The sequence below is a fragment of the Cucurbita moschata genome, unplaced genomic scaffold, assembly GCF_002738365.1.
Source record: "Cucurbita moschata cultivar Rifu unplaced genomic scaffold, Cmos_1.0 Cmo_Scf00028, whole genome shotgun sequence".
In the NCBI taxonomy this organism is placed as follows: Eukaryota; Viridiplantae; Streptophyta; class Magnoliopsida; order Cucurbitales; family Cucurbitaceae; genus Cucurbita; species Cucurbita moschata.
The window spans coordinates 3,020,757-3,042,187 of NW_019268544.1; the positions used below are offsets into that span (position 1 = coordinate 3,020,757).

The 21,431-nt window shown below is 34.8% G+C and overlaps 5 protein-coding genes and 1 long non-coding RNA gene across 9 annotated transcripts; 5 read left to right on the forward strand and 1 right to left on the reverse strand.

Moving 5' to 3' along the window:
* Positions 1 to 139: 139 nt before the first annotated feature.
* Positions 140 to 757, reverse strand: LOC111463169. The gene is made up of 2 exons (XR_002713831.1): positions 572 to 757; positions 140 to 516 (listed from the first exon to the last, which is right to left on the reverse strand). It is a non-coding gene; the product is annotated as an uncharacterized LOC111463169 (long non-coding RNA).
* Positions 755 to 19,359, forward strand: LOC111463165 (mannan endo-1,4-beta-mannosidase 7). Of its 3 annotated transcripts, XM_023107012.1 has the most exons (6): positions 755 to 1,410; positions 1,490 to 1,612; positions 2,436 to 2,638; positions 2,713 to 3,151; positions 7,278 to 7,280; positions 19,347 to 19,359. In XM_023107012.1, exons 1-4 carry the CDS (start codon positions 847 to 849, stop codon positions 3,140 to 3,142), a joined length of 1,320 nt encoding a protein of 439 aa, XP_022962780.1. In that variant the 5' UTR covers positions 755 to 846; the 3' UTR covers positions 3,143 to 3,151; positions 7,278 to 7,280; positions 19,347 to 19,359. The 3 variants fall into 3 exon arrangements, with proteins under 3 accessions (XP_022962780.1, XP_022962781.1, XP_022962779.1); XM_023107013.1 differs by lacking the exons at positions 7,278 to 7,280; positions 19,347 to 19,359 and having other exon boundaries at positions 755 to 1,149; positions 1,216 to 1,410; positions 2,713 to 3,372; XM_023107011.1 differs by lacking the exons at positions 7,278 to 7,280; positions 19,347 to 19,359 and having other exon boundaries at positions 2,713 to 3,372.
* On the forward strand, positions 5,164 to 7,406 carry LOC111463166 (salicylate carboxymethyltransferase-like). Its single transcript, XM_023107014.1, has 3 exons — positions 5,164 to 5,280; positions 5,753 to 6,412; positions 6,960 to 7,406. The coding sequence occupies exons 1-3, from the start codon at positions 5,206 to 5,208 to the stop codon at positions 7,314 to 7,316; spliced, it is 1,092 nt and encodes a 363-aa protein (XP_022962782.1). The 5' UTR covers positions 5,164 to 5,205; the 3' UTR covers positions 7,317 to 7,406.
* Positions 8,601 to 10,736, forward strand: LOC111463167 (salicylate carboxymethyltransferase-like). Its single transcript, XM_023107016.1, has 3 exons — positions 8,601 to 8,675; positions 8,818 to 9,477; positions 10,254 to 10,736. Exons 1-3 carry the CDS (start codon positions 8,601 to 8,603, stop codon positions 10,608 to 10,610), a joined length of 1,092 nt encoding a protein of 363 aa, XP_022962784.1. The 3' UTR covers positions 10,611 to 10,736.
* Positions 12,634 to 13,239, forward strand: LOC111463168 (heavy metal-associated isoprenylated plant protein 43-like). Its single transcript, XM_023107017.1, has 2 exons — positions 12,634 to 12,761; positions 12,844 to 13,239. Exons 1-2 carry the CDS (start codon positions 12,674 to 12,676, stop codon positions 13,140 to 13,142), a joined length of 387 nt encoding a protein of 128 aa, XP_022962785.1. The 5' UTR covers positions 12,634 to 12,673; the 3' UTR covers positions 13,143 to 13,239.
* Positions 14,624 to 21,236, forward strand: LOC111463163 (UPF0261 protein mll9388). Of its 2 annotated transcripts, XM_023107007.1 has the most exons (10): positions 14,624 to 14,825; positions 15,163 to 15,810; positions 16,298 to 16,504; positions 16,761 to 16,976; positions 17,056 to 17,275; positions 17,404 to 17,651; positions 18,232 to 18,410; positions 18,507 to 18,760; positions 20,490 to 20,681; positions 20,779 to 21,236. In XM_023107007.1, exons 1-9 carry the CDS (start codon positions 14,688 to 14,690, stop codon positions 20,639 to 20,641), a joined length of 2,262 nt encoding a protein of 753 aa, XP_022962775.1. In that variant the 5' UTR covers positions 14,624 to 14,687; the 3' UTR covers positions 20,642 to 20,681; positions 20,779 to 21,236. The 2 variants fall into 2 exon arrangements, with proteins under 2 accessions (XP_022962775.1, XP_022962773.1); XM_023107005.1 differs by having other exon boundaries at positions 20,490 to 21,236.
* The last annotated feature ends 195 nt before the right edge of the window (positions 21,237 to 21,431 follow it).

Consider the following 21,431-nt stretch of genomic DNA (forward strand, 5'->3'; position numbering starts at 1 on the left):
AAGCTCCCAGAGGGATATTGTGACTTATTTCGTGTGTTTTGAAACCAAATCTCAAATATGACAATATTTGTTAATGGTGTGCTTAGGTAATAATCCAATCGATCGATCAAAATTCCAAAAATAAAAACAACCAAGGTTTAAAAAAAACATGGTAAATCAATTTTTATTTATGGTTTCTACCATATTTAATCTCAATTATTCTAAGAACTTGGGCTTGAAAGAAAGGCCCAAAGCCCAAGCCCAAGCCCAAGCCCAAAAGAAGAAAGTAGGCAGGATAAGGATACGGTTGGGATTGGTGGGAAAGTAGATCACACTCACACCTGTCTTCTTCCGTAGATTGCGCCGACGATTTGCCATCTAGCCCTAAAGTTTCTCCATTTCACGTTTCACACCACTCAACTTTCATTAATTCCTCAAACCCCCCATCAACAACACCTTTTCACCTACAACCACAGTAATAATCTATCATTATTCATCATTTTACTCTCAGCATCACCAAGATTAGCATCATAATTCCTGTTTAGCATATACCATAATCACATAATGCACCAGATCAAAGCTCGAACAATACCTGTTGGAACTCATGTGGGTATGCCCATTTTCAAGAAAACTCCAAATGGGAGCTGCCTTTTTTGTCGGTAGGAGAATCAGGGACTTAATTAGGATCGAATTCAAGTTCTAAACATGCTAAATGCCGCAATTGATGCATAATCTTTAGCTTTAAAAGAGCTTCCACTACGATTCTTCTACTGTGGGGCTCATCAAAAAGCAACCTTCCACTCCCATTTATGCTCAGAAAGTAGCCGAAGTCCTTCCACATCCATTGATAGAATCAGAAGAACAGACATGAAGCTTTGGGCTTTGTCTCTGTTATTGGCTATTTTGGTTCATGGTGTTGCAGGAGATGGTTTTGTCAGAACTGGGGGAGCTCGTTTTCTGCTGAATGGTAGTCCTTACTATGCAAACGGCTTCAATGCCTACTGGTTAATGTATGTCGCCTCCGACCCATCTCAGAGGTCGAAGGTCTCCGCCGTGTTTCGTGAGGCCTCAAGCCATGGCCTTACGGTTGCTAGAACTTGGGCTTTCAGCGATGGTGGGTATAGACCTCTTCAATATGCTCCTGGCAACTACAATGAACAAATGTTTCAGGTATGTTTCAGGATTCAGACAGTTTTATGTTCTTTTTTTGGTTTGATTTATGTTGTTCTTCCACAGGGGTTGGATTTTGTTGTAGCTGAGGCCAGGAGGTTTGGAATCAAGCTGATATTGAGCTTGGTTAACAACTATGAAAACTTTGGAGGGAAAAAACAGTATGTAAATTGGGCAAGAAGTAAGGGACAGTACCTGAATTCTGATGATGATTTCTTCAGGAATCCTGTCGTGAAGGGATTCTACAAAAACCATGTCAGGGTGAGTGAAATTTCCTCTGTTCTTTCGTTTCTTCATAAAAGAAAGAACAGAAGCAGAAGCTCATTTCATGTTTGTTCAGACCGTTCTTTACAGATACAACAGATTTAGTAGAATTCATTACAAGGATGATCCAACAATTATGGCCTGGGAGCTTATGAATGAGCCTAGATGCACATCAGACCCATCTGGAAGAACAATCCAAGTGAGTTCTAGTTTTCCCCTTCATGGATCTGAGTTATCAGGAAAAGGTTCAGTGAAGCTCAATTGCTTTCATTATCCAAGAATTTATAATGCTCTATCCATCCGTAACGGTGTGGAAAACTCGATTGGAGAAGGGCAAAGCAGTGTGGAAAACCTCTCCCACGTTGGTTGGAGAGGGGAACGAAACATTCCATATAAGGGTGTAGAAACCTCTTCCTAATAGACGCGTTTTGAAACTGGTATGTAACGGGTCAAAGCGGACAATATTTGCTAGCGGTCGACTTGGGCTGTTACAAATGGTATCAGAGCTAGACACCGAGCGGTGTGCTAGCTAGGACGCTAGGCCTCCAAGACGGGTGGATTGTGAGATCTTACATCGGTTGGAGAGGGAAACGGAGCCTTTCTTATAAGGGTGTGGAAACCTCTCCCTACCAAACGCTGTTACAATTGGTATTAGAGCCAGACAGCGAGGACACTAGGCCTCCAAGAGGGGTGGATTGTGAGATCTTACATCGGTTGGAGAGGGGAGCACATTCCTTATAAGGGTGTGGAAACCTCTCCCTAGCAAACACCGTTACAAATGGTATTAGAATCGACACTGGGCGGTATGCGAGCGAGGACGTTGGGTCCCAAGGGGGGCAAATTGTGAGATCTCACATCGGTTGGAGAGGGGAACAAATCATTCCTTATAAGGGTGTGGAAACCTCTCACTAGTAGACAGTATCGAGCCAAAACAAACCGTATCTATTAGCGGTAGACTTGAGTTGTTACAATAAGTTAAGCGTTTAATGAATCCTAACGCTTACACTGTTGTTTAAATGTAGGCTTGGATCATGGAAATGGCTTCCTTTGTGAAATCCATTGACAGAAACCACTTGCTAGAAGCAGGTTTAGAAGGGTTCTATGGACACTCATCACCTCAAAGAATGAGACTGAACCCAGGTTTTAACATTGGGACAGACTTCATTGCAAACAACAGAATCCCAGGCATTGATTTTGCTACTCTTCATTCCTATCCAGATCAATGGTAAGAACTCACAACTTTCAAAACCAATCCATGTCAGTTCTCACAAAATTTTAAACCCAAATTCAAATCCACAGGTTATCAAGCTCAAATCAACAATACCAGCTATCATTCTTAAACAATTGGATATCAACCCACATACAAGATGCACAATACATACTACACAAGCCAATTCTCCTCACAGAATTTGGCAAATCATGGAAGGTTCCAGGTTTCAGCACAAAAGGAAGAGATGTTCTATTCAATACCGTATACTCCAAAATATACTCATCTGCGAGAAGGGGTGGCGCCGCCGCTGGAGGCCTCTTCTGGCAGCTATTGACCGAAGGAATGGATTCTTTTCGCGACGGATATGAGATAATCCTGAGCCAAAACCCTTCAACGGCGAACGTGATAACCCAACAATCCCGCAGGCTGTATCAAATTAGAAGGATCTTCGCTAGAATGAGAAACATCGAGAGATTGAAGAAGGCTAGGGCTGCAAGGGGCAAACCAATTGGAAATTGAAGAAACTTGGTAAAGGGTTTCTCTCTTTGAGATGAATCCTATTCACTTAGTCGTTGAGAGTGAGTCACGAGAACTTATACTCATAATAGATAATATCATACCATTATGGAGAGTCGTGATTAGATTTTGTCGATAGCCTGATGCTAACAAAAATGCACGCAATTGAACATCAAAATGAAGTTAGAGTTAACTAGAGACTTCTCGAGTTCTCGAAAGCTAATTCGAGTGTAGACAACATTGTCTTTGTTATTCTAATCGTCTCCTCTACTCTACCGAGAAGGTGTCCGAGCGATGTTCGGGAAAAGAAAACATGTACGAAAATCGCTCGGGCTACCCATCCAAACTCAAACAATATGTTTTAGGCCCATCGAGTTCGAATTTAAAATTATATTTTTCTTTTTTTAAAAAATATAGCCTGACAAAATAAATAATTCCTTTTAAAATTACATTTAACATTTTAAAGACGAAAAATAGTCTCGAAAAACGGATCATTCATACTTCCATTTGTTTATAAAAAAAAATTTATATAAATTATGACCAAAAAAAGTAGTTATGAAACGGAAATAATCCCGAGTCAAATTGAATTAAATTAGTTAGAGGCCATGTGTGAATGCCGTCTTTGTTTGTATTAAAAAAAACAAAAATATTAAAGATGTTTGTAGATAGGTAAGTTTGTAATAATTAAAAAATTTATATAAAATTATGACAAAAAAAAAAAAAAAAAGTTATGAAACCGATATAATGTCACGGTCATGCTCGTCTAAGGCGTGTTGCCCATGGCTGCATGCCCATGACAAACCCAACTCTTTATATCTTTTCATATTCTAGTGTTTACTTTTGTATTTCTAGTAAATATGACGTTTCAGACATGAAATGCCTCAGAATGTACTATAGAGGGATACGACTAGTTGTCAACTTCTCCCTACTCAAGGTTGTTGTTATTTCTCTCTATAACGTCTCTCTCAAAAATCTCTCTATGCCTTCACTTTCTAAAACTTTCTCTTAAAACCGAGGCCAGAGGCTCGAGCATGTCGCTTGGCCGTAGGCGACGCAAGAACGAATTGGCTTAGCTCACTTGTCGTTGGAAAGTGAGTACTGCACAATTGCAAGTCCGTTGCGTATAATTGAATTGAATTGAATTAAAATAAATTAGATTAAGTTAGTTAAATACACGTGTGAATGGGGTCTTTGTTTGTCTTAAAAGTTAAAAAATGTTTGTAGATCATAAAGTTGGTAATAATTAAATTTCGTCTATTTGACTATTTCAAAACAATGTTACATTAAAAAAATTGTTTAAGAATATTTTCCTATAAAAATTAATTGATTATTATCCTTTTATTATTTATTATTCTTATAAATTAAAAATAAGATAGACGTGTTCAATTATTATTCTTATTTTTCGTATTTAAAATGGAGCATAAATAGACATTTTACTCGTTTTTAAATTATTTTAAATGTGAGGAATATTTAATTAATTTTTATTGTTTTAAATTATTTTCCAGCTCAAAAAAAAATAATTAAATTATAAAAACAAAAACATAATTTCCAATGGATCCAACCAATGATAAAAAAAATAATTTAAATCCCATAAATTTATAATTTATAATTAAATTATCGCTTATTTATTAATCGAAGTAAAATAAATAAACGTTTTCAAACTAAATATTTTATAATTTATTGAACAAATCGAAAAATATGATTTTTTTTTTTTTTTAATAATTTAGAGTATGGTCCAAATTTATTTTATAGTAAAGAAAAAATATCGATTTTTTACACTTTTTACACGTTTTTCAATTATTTGATTCGTTTTGGGTAGGTGTGAAATCCTTTCAGACTTGAACTAAAATGGATGAGTGCAACCATGAAAGGTAACATCAAGCAAAAGCTAATAAAATATCAATACGAATTAATTCAAAATGAAAAAATAAATATAAAATAATTAATATTTGTGATTAATGTTCATTCAAGGCCCACTAGAAGTCTTTAAATACGAGCCACTTCCTCCATGCCCAAATCACATCCCATCTCAAAAGAGTATTCAATTTGAGAACAATAGGAGACCAATGGAAGTGGTTCGAGTACTTCACATGAATGGAGGAGCTGGAGATTTTAGCTACGCTAACAATTCCTTTCTTCAGGTCAGCAATTTTCTGTTTCGAACACCAATGTTCCATTGAGTTGAATGAGGTCGGGATTTTTTTAGATTCAATTTAATTGTTCGAGATCTAAATTTTTTTACTCCAATAGCTCCCGACCCAACCATAAATTTTTTTTAAGTTGGATGGTTTGAATCATTGCTGTCATTTATTCAAATTTTTGTTTTTAATAATGGTTCCTTAATTGAAGTGTTTTAGAACTGTGATATGTGGTCAAAGCTGACAATACCTATTAACACGGTGGGTATGAGCTGTTATAAATAATATCAAAGTCAAACACTGGACGACTTCTAAAGGAGTGGATTAAGAGATCTCACATTAGTTTCTAATAAACATTTTTTTAAAACGGTTAGAGTGACGGCATAATGGTCAAAGTTGACAATATCTCAACTGGAGGACTCAAACTCAAATCATTCCAATTTTGTTTGGACTAACTCAAGCTAGTTTGGAACAGTTGAAGGTGATATCAATGACGAGGCCAATTGCAGAGGAAGCCATCAGCAACCTCTACTGCTCCACTTTGGCAACAACATTCACCATAGCTGATTTGGGATGTTCTTCTGGACCAAACACCTTAACGGTAGTTTCCCAGCTCATTAAAACAGTGGAGAACATTCGTAGAAACCTCTACAGCAACCCAATTGAATATCAAGTATTCTTAAACGACCTACCAGGCAATGACTTCAACGCCATCTTCAAGGCCCTCCCTAGTTTCCATGAAAGTTTCAAAAAGGAGATGGGAGGTGATCTTGGGCCTTGTCTCTTTACTGGGGTGCCTGGCTCCTTCTATGGCAGGCTGTTTCCCAGTAGGAGTGTCCATTTTATTCATTCTTCCTACAGCCTTCATTGGCTGTCTAAGGTCCCCGAAGGGTTGGAAGAGAATAAGAGAAACATTTACATGGCTGAAACAAGCCCCGCCAGTGTGCTGAAGGCTTACTACGACCAATTTCAAAAGGATTTTTCTTTGTTTCTTCGCTGTCGGGCTGAAGAATTGGTGGATGGAGGATGCATGGTTCTGACGCTCTTGGGACGACGCAGTGAAGATCCAACGAGCAAGGAGTGTTGCTACATTTGGGAGCTCTTGGCTATGGCTCTCAATGACATGGTCTCTCAGGTACTTTTCAATCAAAATTTACAAAGCATTGTGAACTGTGGCGAAGAATAAGTTCATGCATCTCCCATACATATATTATAATTTATTTTTGTTTATGTTCTCATTTATTTGGTTCATCTCTCGTTTAAATCAAAACCCTTATTTGATTTATAACTCTTTTGATTCATTTTCATCTATACAAAGTTTTGTCTAGCCTTATTTTGAGACGTAGAATCATTGTCATTTCATGTTTGTCTAGAGGCAATTCAGAGAAATTTTGTTGAGAGACGTTATAATGTAAGAGTGTGAGAGGTACACTCATAAACACTATAGTTATAAGTGATTAGCTACCACCTTAGGGAAATTTATTTTTTCACAACCACCTTAGGGAAATTTTTGTCTTTTTGTTTAATTTTTGTTTGTGGGCGTGTGAGTGTTATCGATCTTGCTTCTGCTCTCACTACAACAATTGAAAATCGAACCATTTTGATTGTGGCATTATGTGATAACACGAACTTGCACACAAAAGGGTTTTGATCATTTTTGTGTTTGCGTCAACCAAACACAGGGAATCATAGAAGAGGAGAAGCTGGACAGCTTCAACCTTCCCAAGTACATGCCATCACCAACCGAAATGAGTATCGAGATCGGAAAAGAAGGCTCTTTTGTGGTTAATCGAATCCAAGTTTCGAAGGTGGATTGGAATGTGTACAATAACAACGATGAATCCAATGGGTTAAGAGCTGGTGGGTACAACGTAGCCAAGTACATGAGGGCAGTGGCTGAGCCAATTCTAGTAAGCCACTTTGGGGAAGCAATTATGGATGAATTATTCATAAGATATGGAGAGATTATCGTGGATCGAATGGCCAGGGAGAAGCCTGAGTTCGTCAATGTCACTATTTCTCTCACTAAGATGAAGTGAGAGAAACATGGTAAATCTTAGTTTGCAGAAAAATATGTTGTTGTTCTGTTATGTTCCAAATTAATGAAGATTTGTGTTCCATGTGTTCGTTAATTACCCTTCTGCCATTCACAATTTTCTATTTTATATTTAGTTCTTTATTTAATTTTCAAAATAATGAGACAAATTTCTTTTTATTTTGTGATTAGTAAAATAAAACCGGAAACACACGTCATGAAGCCAGAATTTGGGCCGGCTCAGATAGGTTTTGCAGTTCAATTCTACGGCCCAATTTATATAATTGGGCCGAAACATAATTTTTTTTTTTCTTTGTAAGTTTCAACCTAATCCAATTAATATAATATATTATCAACTTATTTAGATTTAATTTCATTTAAATAAATACAAAATTTATGGGTTGGTTTATAGATTCATCGAACAATTTTTTTTTTTCTTTTGTTATGGGCTGAAATCGAGTGTAGACAACGTTCTCTGTCGCTCAGACTCCCGTTTCAAGTTTGTTATCCTAAAGGACACATTTATGGTAAAACCAGACAATAATTTGATAATTTTGAAGATATTGTCTGGTTTTTTTTTTTTTTTTTTTGTTGAAAATTGTTGGGAGTGAGTTCTATATTCCCTAATTTAAGGAATGATCCTGAGTTTAGAAGAGTGAAACACTATCTTCATTGACAGAGTCATTTTAGGGAAACCCGACATGAGAGTTTATATTCAAAATGGACAATATCATACCATTATGGAGATCCGTGGTTCCTAACATAGTATCAGAGTAATGCCCTAAAATTTAGTCATGACAATAGAATCCTCAAAGATTGTGAATCTCGACGGTGTAGTAAAAAAGTGATTAAAGTGTCGAACTAATGGTGTACTTTGTTCGAGGGCTCGAGAGAAAGGAGTTGAGCCTCGATTAAGAGAGGTTGTTCGATTCTCGTTTTAAATTAATTTTAAAATTATGATAATTAGTTGGCAAAAAAAGGTGGCTACACAACCACATAATTTGTAATACATATTTTATGATTTATTGAAGGCCTAACTCAATGGTTTTCAATTATTTGATTTAGGTGTGAAATTCTGATAAGTCCACACATCAACCAAGCAACCACAAAAATAAGCATTAAATAAAAGCTAATAAAATATATATAAATTAATTTGAACTGAATAATTAAATTTGTGATTAATATTGATTGAAGGCCCACAAGAACTCTATAAATACAAGTTCTTTCTCCCCGACCAAACCACATCCCATCCTAAGAAAACAACTAAATTTGAGAACAAAAAGAAAAAATGGAAGTAGTTCGAGTTCTTCACATGAACGGAGGAGTCGGAGATTTTAGCTATGCTAACAATTCCATTCTCCAGGTTAGTTACGTTCGTGAGCCTAATAGTTTGAGTCGTGAATTTTTTAACTCGAACCACTCTTATTAAATAATAAATATAATTGAACCATTTTTATTTTTTAATAATGGTATTGTAGTAAAAAAAAAATTGGGTTTTGCTACAGCTGAAGGTGATATCAATGACGAGGCCAATTGTAGAGGAAGCCATCAGCAGCCTCTACTGCTCCGCTTTGCCAACAACATTCACCATAGCTGATTTAGGATGTTCTTCAGGACCAAACACCTTAATGGCAGTTTCCCAGCTCATTAAAACAGTGGACAACATTCGTAGAAACCTCTGCAACAACCCAATTGAATATCAAGTATTCTTAAACGACCTACCAGGCAATGACTTCAACGCCATTTTCAAGGCCCTCCCTAGTTTCCATGAAAGTTTCAAAAGGGAGATGGGAGATGATGTTGGGCCTTGTCTCTTTACTGGGGTGCCTGGCTCCTTCTATGGCAGGCTGTTTCCCAGTAGGAGTGTCCATTTTATTCATTCTTCCTACAGCCTTCATTGGCTGTCTAAGGTCCCCGAAGGGTTGGAGGAGAATAAGAGAAACATTTACATGGCTGAAACAAGCCCCGCCAGTGTGCTGAAGGCTTACTACGACCAATTTCAAACGGATTTTTCGTTGTTTCTTCGATGTCGGGCTGAAGAATTGGTGGGTGGAGGATGCATGGTTCTGACGCTCTTGGGACGGCGCAGTGAAGATCCAACTAGCAAGGAGTGTTGCTACATTTGGGAGCTCTTGGCTATGGCTCTCAATGACATGGTTTCTCAGGTACTTCCCATTCAAAATTTGTTCAAATTGATGTAAGTTGTCAGTGCATTGTCATTTATTTTGGTTCATAACTCACTCTTTTTTTTATTTATATTCTCATTTATTTGATTTATAACTCTTTTGATTCATATTTTATTTCCACACATGTATTATCTTAATTCATGTATGAGCATTAATATTACTTTGATTAATGTACGAGAATTAATATCGATATGACTATATAAACATTTGTTTAGTATTGTTTTAATATGTAGAGTTATAGTTATTTTTGTTAAAATATATCACTAGCACAGTAGAGTTAAAGCCCAATCATTGTATGAGTGACTATATTTATGTTAAAAAATGATTTAAGATTTTATGAATAAATTTAGGTAAATGATTTAGATACTTCAAAAAAAAACATTGAGAAATTTTAGGCATCGGGAGTGTAAATATCCTTCCACCCTACTTAATTTATCACCCTAAGAAATCCAATCAATACAGAGTAGTAGTTTCTACGTAGTTTTGTAAATTTCTTCTCAATTAGTTTTAATAAACAGTGCTAGTGTTTCTTATAGAAAGTTATGTTTCACGAGAAGCAATTGGAGAAACTTTGCTGAAAGACTTTCTAATGAGAGATACATTTGTAAACACTTTAGTCAAACACAAAGTTCGTGTCTCTTTGAATCACGTGAATGTACAGAAATTTCCTGTCTCTAAACCACGTAAATATTATAACAGGAACATGCATACAAAAGGGTTTTATTCATTTTTCTGTTTGCATCAACCAAACACAGGGAATCATAGAAGAGGAGAAGCTGGAAAGTTTCAACCTTCCCAAGTACATGCCATCGCCAACCGAAATGAGTATCGAGATCGGAAAAGAAGGCTCTTTCGTGATCAATCGAATCCAAGTTTCGAAGGTGGATTGGAATGTGTATAATAACAACGATGAATCCAATGAGTTAAGAGCTGGTGGGTACAACGTAGCCAAGTACATGAGGGCAGTGGCTGAGCCAATTCTAGTAAGCCACTTTGGCGAAGCAATGATGGATGAATTATTCATAAGATATGGAGAGATTATCGTGGATCGAATGGCCAAAGAGAAGCTTGAGTTCGTCAACATCACTATTTCTCTCACTAAAATGAAGTGAGAGAAACATGGCAATCTTAGTTTGCAGAAAAATATGTTGTTCTTCTGTTATGTTCGTTAATTACACTTCTGCCTTTCATAATTTTCTATTTAATTTCCAAAATAATGAAACAAATATCTTTTTACATTTGGGCCGGCTCATCTTTCCACGGCCCATTTTATATCATTGGGCCGAAACATCTTATTTCCTTCAATCCTTCCAAAGGCCCAATAATTCGAATAATCCAATTAATCCAATTATATTTTATTTATTTATTTCAATATTTGTAATATTAATTACATCCTAAATTTTGATTCCCCAATTCTCTTCGTGTCATCTCGTGACTTTCCACAAGTCTTCTTGCCGTCCAAATCTGCATTCAATTTTTTTGTTTGGAATAAATTATTTTTTATTTTATATTATCATATTGTCGACATAATGACTTTTAAAATCTTCTTACCGTCATTGCCACTTGCCAGCAATATTTTCCATTAAACATTTTCTTTATTTTTTCGGCCCCTGCTGACGTCAATTTAATTATGTCATCCAATCTTTTTCTAATGTTTTTATTATTATTATTATTATTATTATTATTATTACAAAAAAAATTCGAAATTATCTGTTATTGCAATAAATTATTGCAAATTGAGGCCCCCATGACTTGGTATTTGCTAAGAAGCCCCTAGGAAAGTCAAGTATTCATACATTTGATGTAGACTATAATTATTTGTTTTTTAAAATGCCAATATGTAATTTGAATAATATGTAAACTTAACCATTAAGATATTGAATTGCGCGGACAAATTTGAAATTTTTAATATCAAATTAATTATTAGAAAAAATAGAATCAATAATAATCATTATTTGGTTATACCGATATCTAGCCACGATTAGAATATCTATATGTCATAGCTATAAATGATGACATCAACCAATTAAACTCCAAAAGACGACAAAGTGAATATGTACTGATCTCACATCAGTTGGGGGAGGAGGCGAATGAACAATTTTTTTTATAAGAGTATGGAAATATCTCCCTAATAGATGCGTTTAAACACCGTGATAGTAGTGGATTTGGATTGTTACATTCTCTGTCTGGTGAATGGACCTGCGACTCCAAAACTTGTTTCAATTGACCTAATGGTCCACATGGGTTTTAAACGACGTTTTCACAAGTAATACATTCTCTCTAAACGTTATATTTATTTCGAAATTTCAAAACCTTTATGAAAAAAGAAAAAGGCCACATTATTCTGTCATCAATAATGACTTGGTCATTGGTTAATTATATTTGGTGTTACGTCATTGGGCATTTTAAAATTTTGAACACAAAAACATCACAAAAATCAACAAACTAATTCATATTTTAATTAATTCGTTAATGCTAATAAGATAATTGATTAAATTATGTGATAATAACTTTTGATTAATTAAGTTGTTTTTATTTATCACTTATTATAATTATTTGGAATAATACAACAAGAAAATAGAAGAAAAGCATTAAAATAATAATTAAACTATTGAATTTCTTCCATAATTTCAAATAAATTTCGTTGAAAGCTAGCCAATAACATCATTATAATTTATCTATTTTCCAAATTAATACGAATATTTAAATCTTTAGTTGAAAGATTGCTATCAACTTCATTTATTTATTTCTTCTAAAAATATTTTATTTATTTATTTAATAGAATGAAAATGAAATACCAAATATCTTAATTCATTGATTTATTTATTTTTAAAAAATACATATAAATTAAAAGTTTTGGAATTTATTTTTGAATAAATTATTGGAAAAAAAAAAACTCTAATATTCAAAATCCACGTCAGTTGAACAACCCCCGGTGAGTTTAGTGGAAAAAGTCAGATTACCAACGACCGTCGGATTAATCTTATTAGTCAAAGGAGTTTAACTACTCCATCTGACCGTTGAATCTTCTCAACTAAACTACCCTCCCATCTCCATCAAAACAATACTAATAAAATCATAACCATCTTTAAAAGACTATAAAAACATGGCAACGCCATTCATTTCAATACAATTTGACGAGCAAACCAAAGCCCTTTGGTTGTGTTTTTCTTTGATGGCGATGATCAAAACCGTCCTCAAACTCGACATTTCTTGTCAAAAATGCAAGACCAAAGTCCTCAAAGCTGTTACTAGTCTCGAAGGTAGCTCTTTCTCTTTGGTATTAATGGATATATTTTCGTGAATAATTGAGTTTTATTCTCAGTGAATTATTTTTCTGTGTAGACGTGGATAAGGTCGAGACGGATGAAGCGAAAGGGACGATCGGCGTGATTGGGAAGGCGGATCCGTACAAGATAGTTAAAATTACGAGGAAGGCAGTTTCCTCTGCCGGCAAGGTTGTCGAGGTGGTGAGCATTGGACCGCCGCCCAAACCCGACGAGAAGAAGCCGGAGGAGAAGAAACCCGATGGTAAGAAGCCCGACTCGGTACCATGCATATGCACATGTCCTCCCTACCCGCCTTATGGATCGTCGTACATAGTCGTGCCTCATGAAACCCAACCTTCTTGTTCTATCCTTTAAATTATGAATTATTTGAGTGTATATTTGTAATTTTGTAGTTTTGATTTGTATTTGATTGGTAATGTTTTGAGTTTATTTTGTTAATAAAAAAAAAAAAGAAATATCATTTTTGGTCTTGTGATATTTATTATATAGTTTAAATTGACATTTATTTTTTAATTTGAAGTCAATTTAAATTACAATTATAATTATTTTATAATATTGAGTGTACTGAACGTTTCATAAAAATATGATAATTTATGAATATATATTTGTAGCAGATATTAACGAATTATCTAGGTCAACCGTTGAAAAAATATATAAATACGCAAAATAGTCAATATTATTACGAGAGTCATTTTTTATTGTTGGTATAAAATGAATTTATCAACGAACTAATAAATTAAAATATTTCACTTTAATATTAAGTTTTTTTTTTTTTTTTTTTTTTTTTTTTTTTTTTTTTTTTTTTTTTTTTTNACTTTGATGTACATAATATTTTTAATTAATAAAATTGTTTAAACCATATTGAATATACATAATATTTTTTTTTAATTAGGCCGGTTTTTTCTTAATTTCTATGTTATAATGGTCACCATCACCCAAAAACCAAACTCAATATTTAAATTTTAGTTCCTTTTCAAAACGAAAATAAAGTATTTAAAAAAATAATTTTAATTTTAATAAAAAATCATAAAATTAAATATATATTTAGAATTAATCAAGATTATTTAAGGGTAAAAATAAATGTATTCTAATATTTAAAAGTATATCAAACATCACATTACATTTATTAGAGATAAAGCCTTAGTGTATTATTTATTAATATTTTATGTCAGTAACAACTTTTATTTCATTTCAGGAAATCGAGAAATTAGATTTAGACAAAAAAAAAAAAAAAAAAAAAAAAAAAAAAAAAAAAAAAAAAAAAAAAAAAAAAAAAAAAAAAAAAAAAAAAAAAAAAAAAAAAAAAAAAAAAAAAAAAAAAAAAAAAAAAAAAAAAAAAAAAAAAGTATGGGATGGATATTTGATCTAGGAGTGTTCGTGGGTTAGATTGGGTTAAGATACTTTTAGACCCGACTAAATCGTTCGGGTTGTAAATTTTTTCAATCAATACAACTCGTGTTATACAATTAACCCAACTCAATTATAAACTTTTTAGATTCGGTTAATCGAGTGATTCATGTCATTTTTTCAAATTTTATTTTTAATAAAAGTAAGATATTTATTTTAAATTAAGAATTACTATTTAATTTATATATATATTTAAAAAAAATTAACTTTGAAATAATTAAAAATTATTTTAGAGAGAATAAATAAATAAATAAATATATAATTATACTGCAAGTAAAAGTATATTTTTGAAAAATTAATCATGGTTCACAGTTTTCTTTTTTACAACCACGTCGTAAAATATATTAAATAAAGGAAAATAATTCAGTAATTTTATACCAAATTTATCCTTGATTTTTGTCCATATTAACTATTTTCTGCGGTTAATTGCTTTTCACTTCTAACATCGCCTGAATCGGAAGTTAGGGAGCTCTGAGAACAGAAAGCTTAACAATGGCGACACGGGGTGAAAGCAAAACTCTCCGAGTTTTCTGTATCGCTACGGCTGATACAAAGCTGGAGGAGCTCCGTTTCGTTTCCGATGCAGTTCGATCCAACCTCAATTTCTTCGCTAGAGGTTCTCCTTATAAGGTTAGAGTGCTCGAATTATTGTTTTCAGTGTTGTGTATTGTGAAAATTTTCGTGATAAATTTGTCATATGCATTGTTTTGATTTCGTCAATTCGGTTGAGATTGTGATTTCAACTTTGATTAACTAAACTATCGGAGGTAAACGATGCGTATTCGATCTCCGAATTCTCGTTTATCGTAATTCTATAAGCTGAAATAGAAGGGAACAAAAAGAACAAAAAGAGAGAAGGTAGTAATTCTCAGTTTATCTAAAGCTCTGAGCAGAGTTGTTGTTGTTGTTGATTTACGATTCTTGTCGTTGTGCTTGTGTTGACTGTGCTTGGTTATGGAAATGACAGGTTGAAGTGACGGTTGTTGATGTTTCTACCAGCCAGCAGAATGTGATCGAGAGTTTGGATGATTTCGTCTTCGTGTCGAGGGATTTTGTTCTCTCTTGCTATGATCATACTAGAAATCATCTTCCCGATGACCGAGGAAAAGCAATCTCTATAATGAGTAAAGCACTCGAATGTTTCCTTAGTAAAGTCCAGGAGGATGGAGTTATTGCTGGAGCTATAGGACTTGGAGGCAGTGGAGGAACATCTCTCATATCCTCTGCGTTAAAATCTCTTCAAATTGGAATACCTAAGCTTATCGTCTCGACTATTGCTAGTGGTCAAACAGAATCTTATATCGGGACATCCGATCTGATACTTTTCCCGTCTATAGTGGATGTGTGCGGGATCAATAGTGTCAGTAGGGTCGTTTTCTCGAATGCAACTGCTGCATTTGCTGGAATGGTGATCGGAAGACTTGAGAAGTCTAATGATTCGCCTGAGTTCAATGAAAAACCAACAGTGGGTTTAACAATGTTTGGGGTTACAACTCCTTGTGTTAATGCTGTCAAAGAAAGATTGCTTAAAGAAGGCTACGAGAGCCTTGTTTTTCATGCTACTGGGATAGGGGGCAAGGCAATGGAATCTCTGGTCAGAGAGGGATTTATCCAGGTGCTTTTATAAAGAAAATTATTTATTTGAAGTAGCAGCGTGAGATGATCTGTGTCAACTAGGAAACATACTGCATGTTTAGAATACAAGAGAGATCGGCTTGTCTCTGACCGTCGGCTATTGATTAAGTTATAACTCACATGCATTATAAAATTAGAAAACTCATTATTAAAATATATTTTATAGCGGATGAGGCTGGCCTTACATTGCTCAGAATTGTTCTATCATGAGCAATCTTGTTGTTTATTAATCATTTCAAACCTAATAATGTTTACTTGTATTTCTCTTAATCTATTAAGGCATGGATTTCAGTATTATTATCATTGAATATAGAGAACCATGAGAGTCCGTAGTCCCTTCTCAGATTACATTTGATGTTTTACAAACCCCTCTTGCCTCCTGTTTTTTCCCTCTTAGTTGGAGATACTTTGATCACGAACAATTTTCCTTCTTTCTTTATTTCTATTGTTGACCATTTCTTGCGTAGGGAGTCTTGGACATCACAACAACAGAGGTCGCAGACTATTTAATGGGAGGTGTTATGGCTTGTGACAGCTCCCGCTTTGATGCCATCATAGAAAAGAAAATCCCATTAGTTCTAAGTGTAGGAGCACTCGATATGGTGAACTTTGGATCCATAGATACAATACCTTCTAATTTTCATGGAAGGAATATATATGAACATAATAAACAGGTGATTCTGCTATCTGGCTCTGTTTTGCTTTTTTTTCTTTTTGGCAGTTTCTTTAATTGACTTTTAACATTATAATATGTAAAATTAAGTATTTTTCTCCTTGTTGTTCAAGACAGTAAACTAACATCCGCTAATCTTATAACCAGACTTGTAAAAGTTTTTCATGGCTGTTTCCATGCTCGCTGGAACTAGTTTCTTTCATGTTCTTTCTGTTTTTCTTCATCCATACTCAACAAGGAAAGTGCTCAGTTTTCAGGTTACTCTGATGCGAACTACAGTGGATGAGAACAAAAAAATTGCGAAGTTTATAGCTGATAAGATGAACAATTCATCAGCAAAGGTTCGTGTATGCCTGCCACAGAAGGGCATATCTGCTCTGGATGCACCAGGGAAGCCACTTTATGATCCTAAGGCTACTGCTACTCTTATTGATGAATTACAGAAGCTTATTCAATCAAATAATGATAGGAAGGTACTCACAAAGTTAATAATCAAGTCCCCGTCTCTGTTGATTATCCCCTACAGTAAATTTAAGGCTCTTTATGATGCAGGTGAATGTGTATCCTTATCATATTAATGATCCTGAATTTTCTGAGGTATTGGTTAACTCATTCTTGGAAATTACCTCAAAAAATACGGACTCATGTGGCCCAAAAATGGTTTTGGCCGAAACTAGTCAAGACCTTAAAAAAACCTCCTTTTCTGAGTCCAATTTATCTGCTGGTCGAAACATTGGCTACAGTCCTAGTGACTTACCAGAGAAAAGACCAGGTTATTACCGATGTCATTCGCTTGACCTTTTACTGTTAGAAAGCACACTCAATTTCAGCATTTAGCATTTCAAGGTGCTTAATCTGATTTATGTCAATGTGGACACGAAACTTGCAATTGTTAAACAGAAACTTTGCGAAGAACACGTAATATATTGGAGAACCTGAAAGCTCAAATGGTTAAAGGAGTGCCCATAATAGGGGCCGGTGCTGGGACAGGCATATCTGCCAAGTTTGAAGAAGCTGGTGGTGTTGATCTGATAGTAGTGTACAACTCAGGGCGCTTTCGCATGGCTGGGAGGGGTTCTTTAGCAGGTTTGCTGCCTTTTGCCGATGCTAATGCCATAGTGCTTGAAATGGCCAATGAAGTATTGCCTGTAAGTTCTATGTACCTGCTGATTCACAAAATTAATTCAAGGAATTGATCAGATTTTGGATCAACCCTTTGCAATCATTACTTAAATATTAAAAAATAAATTGTATAACTAAATTCTCATATGTATGAATATTGGTGTAATGTTTTTATGTGTAGAAGTGAAATCAGTTTATTGATAAAGTCGGAATAGCTTTGAAGCCGAAAATGACTTATACATAATTTCTTTGATCAAGCATCATGATATATCCTGTTGAACTGGATATCTTGAACGTGGAGCATTAGGTATATCAGTAGATTATTTGGGACTCCCAATAACCTGAGTGAGTAATACTATACCTCTTTGGTTTGACAATAATGTTGGGAGTCTGTACACTGAAGTGTACTTTAGGACCCAAAACATTTAACTCAATATACTTTAGGACCCAAAAAACAGAGATATATTCTGAATATACCCTTCATTTTTTCATAATTAGATGTCATATAATATTTTACAGTTTTTCATAGTTTTGCGTTCTTATTTTATGAGTATATGTTTAATACAATAGTTGGTAATAAAAGTTGTATCTTATAAATGTGTATAGGTGGTGAAGACAGTTCCCGTGCTTGCTGGAGTATGTGCTTCTGATCCATTTCGTCGAATGGATTACTTTCTAAAGCAGGTGGAGTCAATTGGATTCTCTGGAGTGCAGAACTTTCCTACTGTTGGATTGTTTGATGGTAACTTCAGACAAAACCTAGAAGAAACAGGCATGGGATATGGGTAGGCTGTCGGTTACGGAACCTAATATTATTCCCAAATATTTCTTCAATATCATCTTATAACTTTTATTATTACATATTTGGACTTTTTTATCAGATTGGAGGTCAAGATGATTGAGATGGCACATAAAATGGGTCTCTTGACAACCCCATACGCTTTTAACCAAGATGAAGCCACGGAAATGGCAAAAGCCGGCGCAGACATCATAGTTGCCCATATGGGGCTCACTACCTCTGGATCTATTGGAGCCAAAACTGCTCTATCACTGGAGGAAAGTGTACTCCGTGTACAGGCTATAGCAGATGCTGCTCACAGGATCAATCCTAATGTCTTAGTTCTCTGTCATGGAGGTATTATCTACAAACTTCGTTGCTGATTGATTTGATTTTTTTTTTTAATAGGAAACAGAGAGAGTATATTCAGAACAGCAAAAGAGAAACATCCTAGGAGCAGGGTAGATATAACTCCCTCCCAAAACAAACTACATGATATTCGACCTCTAATGACTAATAATAATCGAGAAGTTGCAGTTACAGAAGAATTTGGAATGTAAAGAGGCCCACCAATTAGCTGATTTTTTTGTTTTTTTTTTTTTTACAATACTACAAAAAGAATCAAAATGGAGAGACTGGTAGATTTGAATTTAGCTAACTACTTTACTGCACAGAAATGTATGAACGGTCCATAATCCCGCTCCCTGCACCAATACTCAACACTTGGAGAACATACTAAGATTATGTGGTAATATATGCAAATATTACCACAGTTTGGTAATAAATGCAGAAAGCTCTCTCCTTTGTTAGAATTTGAGCCTTTCAGGACCACATCTTGGGGGAGGATTGGTAGTGCTAAAATGATAAATGGAATATCTTATATATCTTAGATAAGAGAAATAGTAGAAAATCAGAGAAACCATGGTGTGATTAACCGTAGCAGTATTGTTGGAGAGGAAACGGGCAGCCTAACATTTCTTATTTCAAGCCAATGGTTCCGCAATCCATTCCTGATAAAAGCTTTAAATTTCCATGTGAATTTGTGTTGTTCAATCACCATAGATTGGTCTAGAGTTTCCCCCAACAAAATAGGGTGGCAGAGCATATTCTTCTTGAACTTGCACGTTATTTTAATATTTGAACAACTATACAAAAAACCTTATGGGGCAATGCAGTCCAAATGATAACATACCTAATAAACCTTATGCCCTCTAGACTAAAATGTTACTGCCCTAGGCACACTTAGAGCCAACCAAAAATATAGATCAAGAAGTGTAAATGGGATTACCACTTGTAATTACTCATTTATTTGATCCACACTAGACTAAATACTGCATTTTCTGTAAATTTGGTCATTCATGCATAAAATACATCTACAAGCAATAACTAAGATACTGAGATGGTTAATGTTTGAAGAAATCTTGAAGCAAAGGACTTCTGTTTACAAGAATTGTCGTCTAACAATTGAAGGATACACTGATGGTGATTGGCTTGAATCAATTGTAGATAGAAGTCTTGCATAGACAGGCTGTCGCATCTTTGGAGAAAACCCTATTGAGTTTAGACCTCAGATCTATTGCCCAAGGTATAACCGTACGATAGAGTTGCTAGTACTGATTGGACTGCTAATAATTGTGACATAAAGATTTAACTCATAATCAAAATCTTGGACTAATTATGTTGAGATTGATAAGATTGGATGTGTTTTGATCTGCACTCCTTTCATTTTCCGTTGAAAAGCAATCTTCAGACATCCTAATTCCTAACATAAAGTCTGCCAGAATCTCAGTCTCATCCTAACGTAAGCAACCAACAATAGGGCAGTGTAGAAGATCACAATACCAAGTATTAAGAGTTTGTATCATTTGGTAATAAATGCAGAGTGTTAGACAACTTGGTAAATACATGCAGAATACTATGGCATCTTTGGCGTAATTAATTTCAAGAAATCAGGGGTACAGTGATGCCAATAGTTGGCTAATATTTTTCTCCTGTTAATTCCTATATTTATACTGATTGTATTCATTCTGAGAATGCAAAGATGTACAATTACTTGAATATTAAAATAATCTAATGGTACTGTCAGGTCCTATATCGGGCCCTACTGAAGCAGCATTCATTCTGAAGAGAACCAATGGAGTTCATGGATTTTATGGTGCATCGAGCATGGAGAGGCTACCAGTCGAACAAGCTATTACTAGCACTATCCAAGAGTACAAATCAATTTCAATGAGATGAGATTCGAAGCGCAGTCCTTAACGAGCTCGATATGCGACATGTATAATATATCTAGCACTAATCTAGATATTGCAGATTCAAACTTGGACTGCTGGAAAACCCGCTCTGTTTAATTCCACATTATTTCTGTCTTACAGGATATAAAAGATACTGTTTCCTTGAGGTGCTAACCGTCCCTTGTCGTTGCACATCTTAATCTGTGATGTCCCACATTGGTTGGGGAGGAGAACGAACCACCATTTATAAGGGCGTGGAAACTTTCCTCTAGCAGATGCATTTTAAAACCTTGAGGAGAAGCTCGAAAGAGAAAGCCCAAAGAGGACAATATCTGCTGGCGGTGGATCTGGACCGTTACATAATCTGACCCTAACTCAAGACGGAGAAAGATGTAGACCCATGTGGTTGCACATCTTGTACCCTCAGTCATTCTGTGCAAGAAGACCAACATTGTTATTTTGGCAACGTTCCTTCCTAGACAGGTCCTGGGTCTACACCAAAAGGTATGAAATTGTATGACTTTTGAATTTCCTGGGTCCAGACCCAATATATGTTGGAAGAATTATTTTATAGATCATTCTCCAAAACTTTTTTTCTTTGATTTTTTTTTAGCCGTAAAAAAAAAAAAAGTTATGATTATAAATTTTTAAGTAGATACATACTTTACGAAAGAACATAGACATAGTGGTTGTCTAATGAGATACTACGCATAATAATCTACTAATTCATAATAAGATAGTACTTAGGTAATCTACTAATTCATAATAAGATAGTACTTAGGAGAGCCGCGTTA

What these genes read in the sequence shown, in the direction of transcription:
- LOC111463163 (XM_023107005.1), top strand. Translation starts at nt 14,688, where the DNA reads ATGGCGACACGGGGTGAAAGCAAAACTCTCCGAGTTTTCTGTATCGCT. An exon ending in TATATGAACATAATAAACAG is followed by an intron (nt 16,505 to 16,760) that starts GTGATTCTGCTA and finishes CTCAGTTTTCAG; the next exon opens with GTTACTCTGATGCGAACTAC. An exon ending in GAAACAGGCATGGGATATGG is followed by an intron (nt 18,411 to 18,506) that starts GTAGGCTGTCGG and finishes CTTTTTTATCAG; the next exon opens with ATTGGAGGTCAAGATGATTG.
- LOC111463166 (XM_023107014.1), top strand. Translation starts at nt 5,206, where the DNA reads ATGGAAGTGGTTCGAGTACTTCACATGAATGGAGGAGCTGGAGATTTT. An exon ending in CTAACAATTCCTTTCTTCAG is followed by an intron (nt 5,281 to 5,752) that starts GTCAGCAATTTT and finishes AGTTTGGAACAG; the next exon opens with TTGAAGGTGATATCAATGAC. An exon ending in TCAATGACATGGTCTCTCAG is followed by an intron (nt 6,413 to 6,959) that starts GTACTTTTCAAT and finishes AACCAAACACAG; the next exon opens with GGAATCATAGAAGAGGAGAA.
- LOC111463168 (XM_023107017.1), top strand. Translation starts at nt 12,674, where the DNA reads ATGGCGATGATCAAAACCGTCCTCAAACTCGACATTTCTTGTCAAAAA. An exon ending in AGCTGTTACTAGTCTCGAAG is followed by an intron (nt 12,762 to 12,843) that starts GTAGCTCTTTCT and finishes TTTTCTGTGTAG; the next exon opens with ACGTGGATAAGGTCGAGACG.
- LOC111463167 (XM_023107016.1), top strand. Translation starts at nt 8,601, where the DNA reads ATGGAAGTAGTTCGAGTTCTTCACATGAACGGAGGAGTCGGAGATTTT. An exon ending in CTAACAATTCCATTCTCCAG is followed by an intron (nt 8,676 to 8,817) that starts GTTAGTTACGTT and finishes GTTTTGCTACAG; the next exon opens with CTGAAGGTGATATCAATGAC. An exon ending in TCAATGACATGGTTTCTCAG is followed by an intron (nt 9,478 to 10,253) that starts GTACTTCCCATT and finishes AACCAAACACAG; the next exon opens with GGAATCATAGAAGAGGAGAA.
- LOC111463165 (XM_023107012.1), top strand. Translation starts at nt 847, where the DNA reads ATGAAGCTTTGGGCTTTGTCTCTGTTATTGGCTATTTTGGTTCATGGT. An exon ending in TCTACAAAAACCATGTCAGG is followed by an intron (nt 1,411 to 1,489) that starts GTGAGTGAAATT and finishes ATGTTTGTTCAG; the next exon opens with ACCGTTCTTTACAGATACAA. An exon ending in CATCTGGAAGAACAATCCAA is followed by an intron (nt 1,613 to 2,435) that starts GTGAGTTCTAGT and finishes GTTTAAATGTAG; the next exon opens with GCTTGGATCATGGAAATGGC.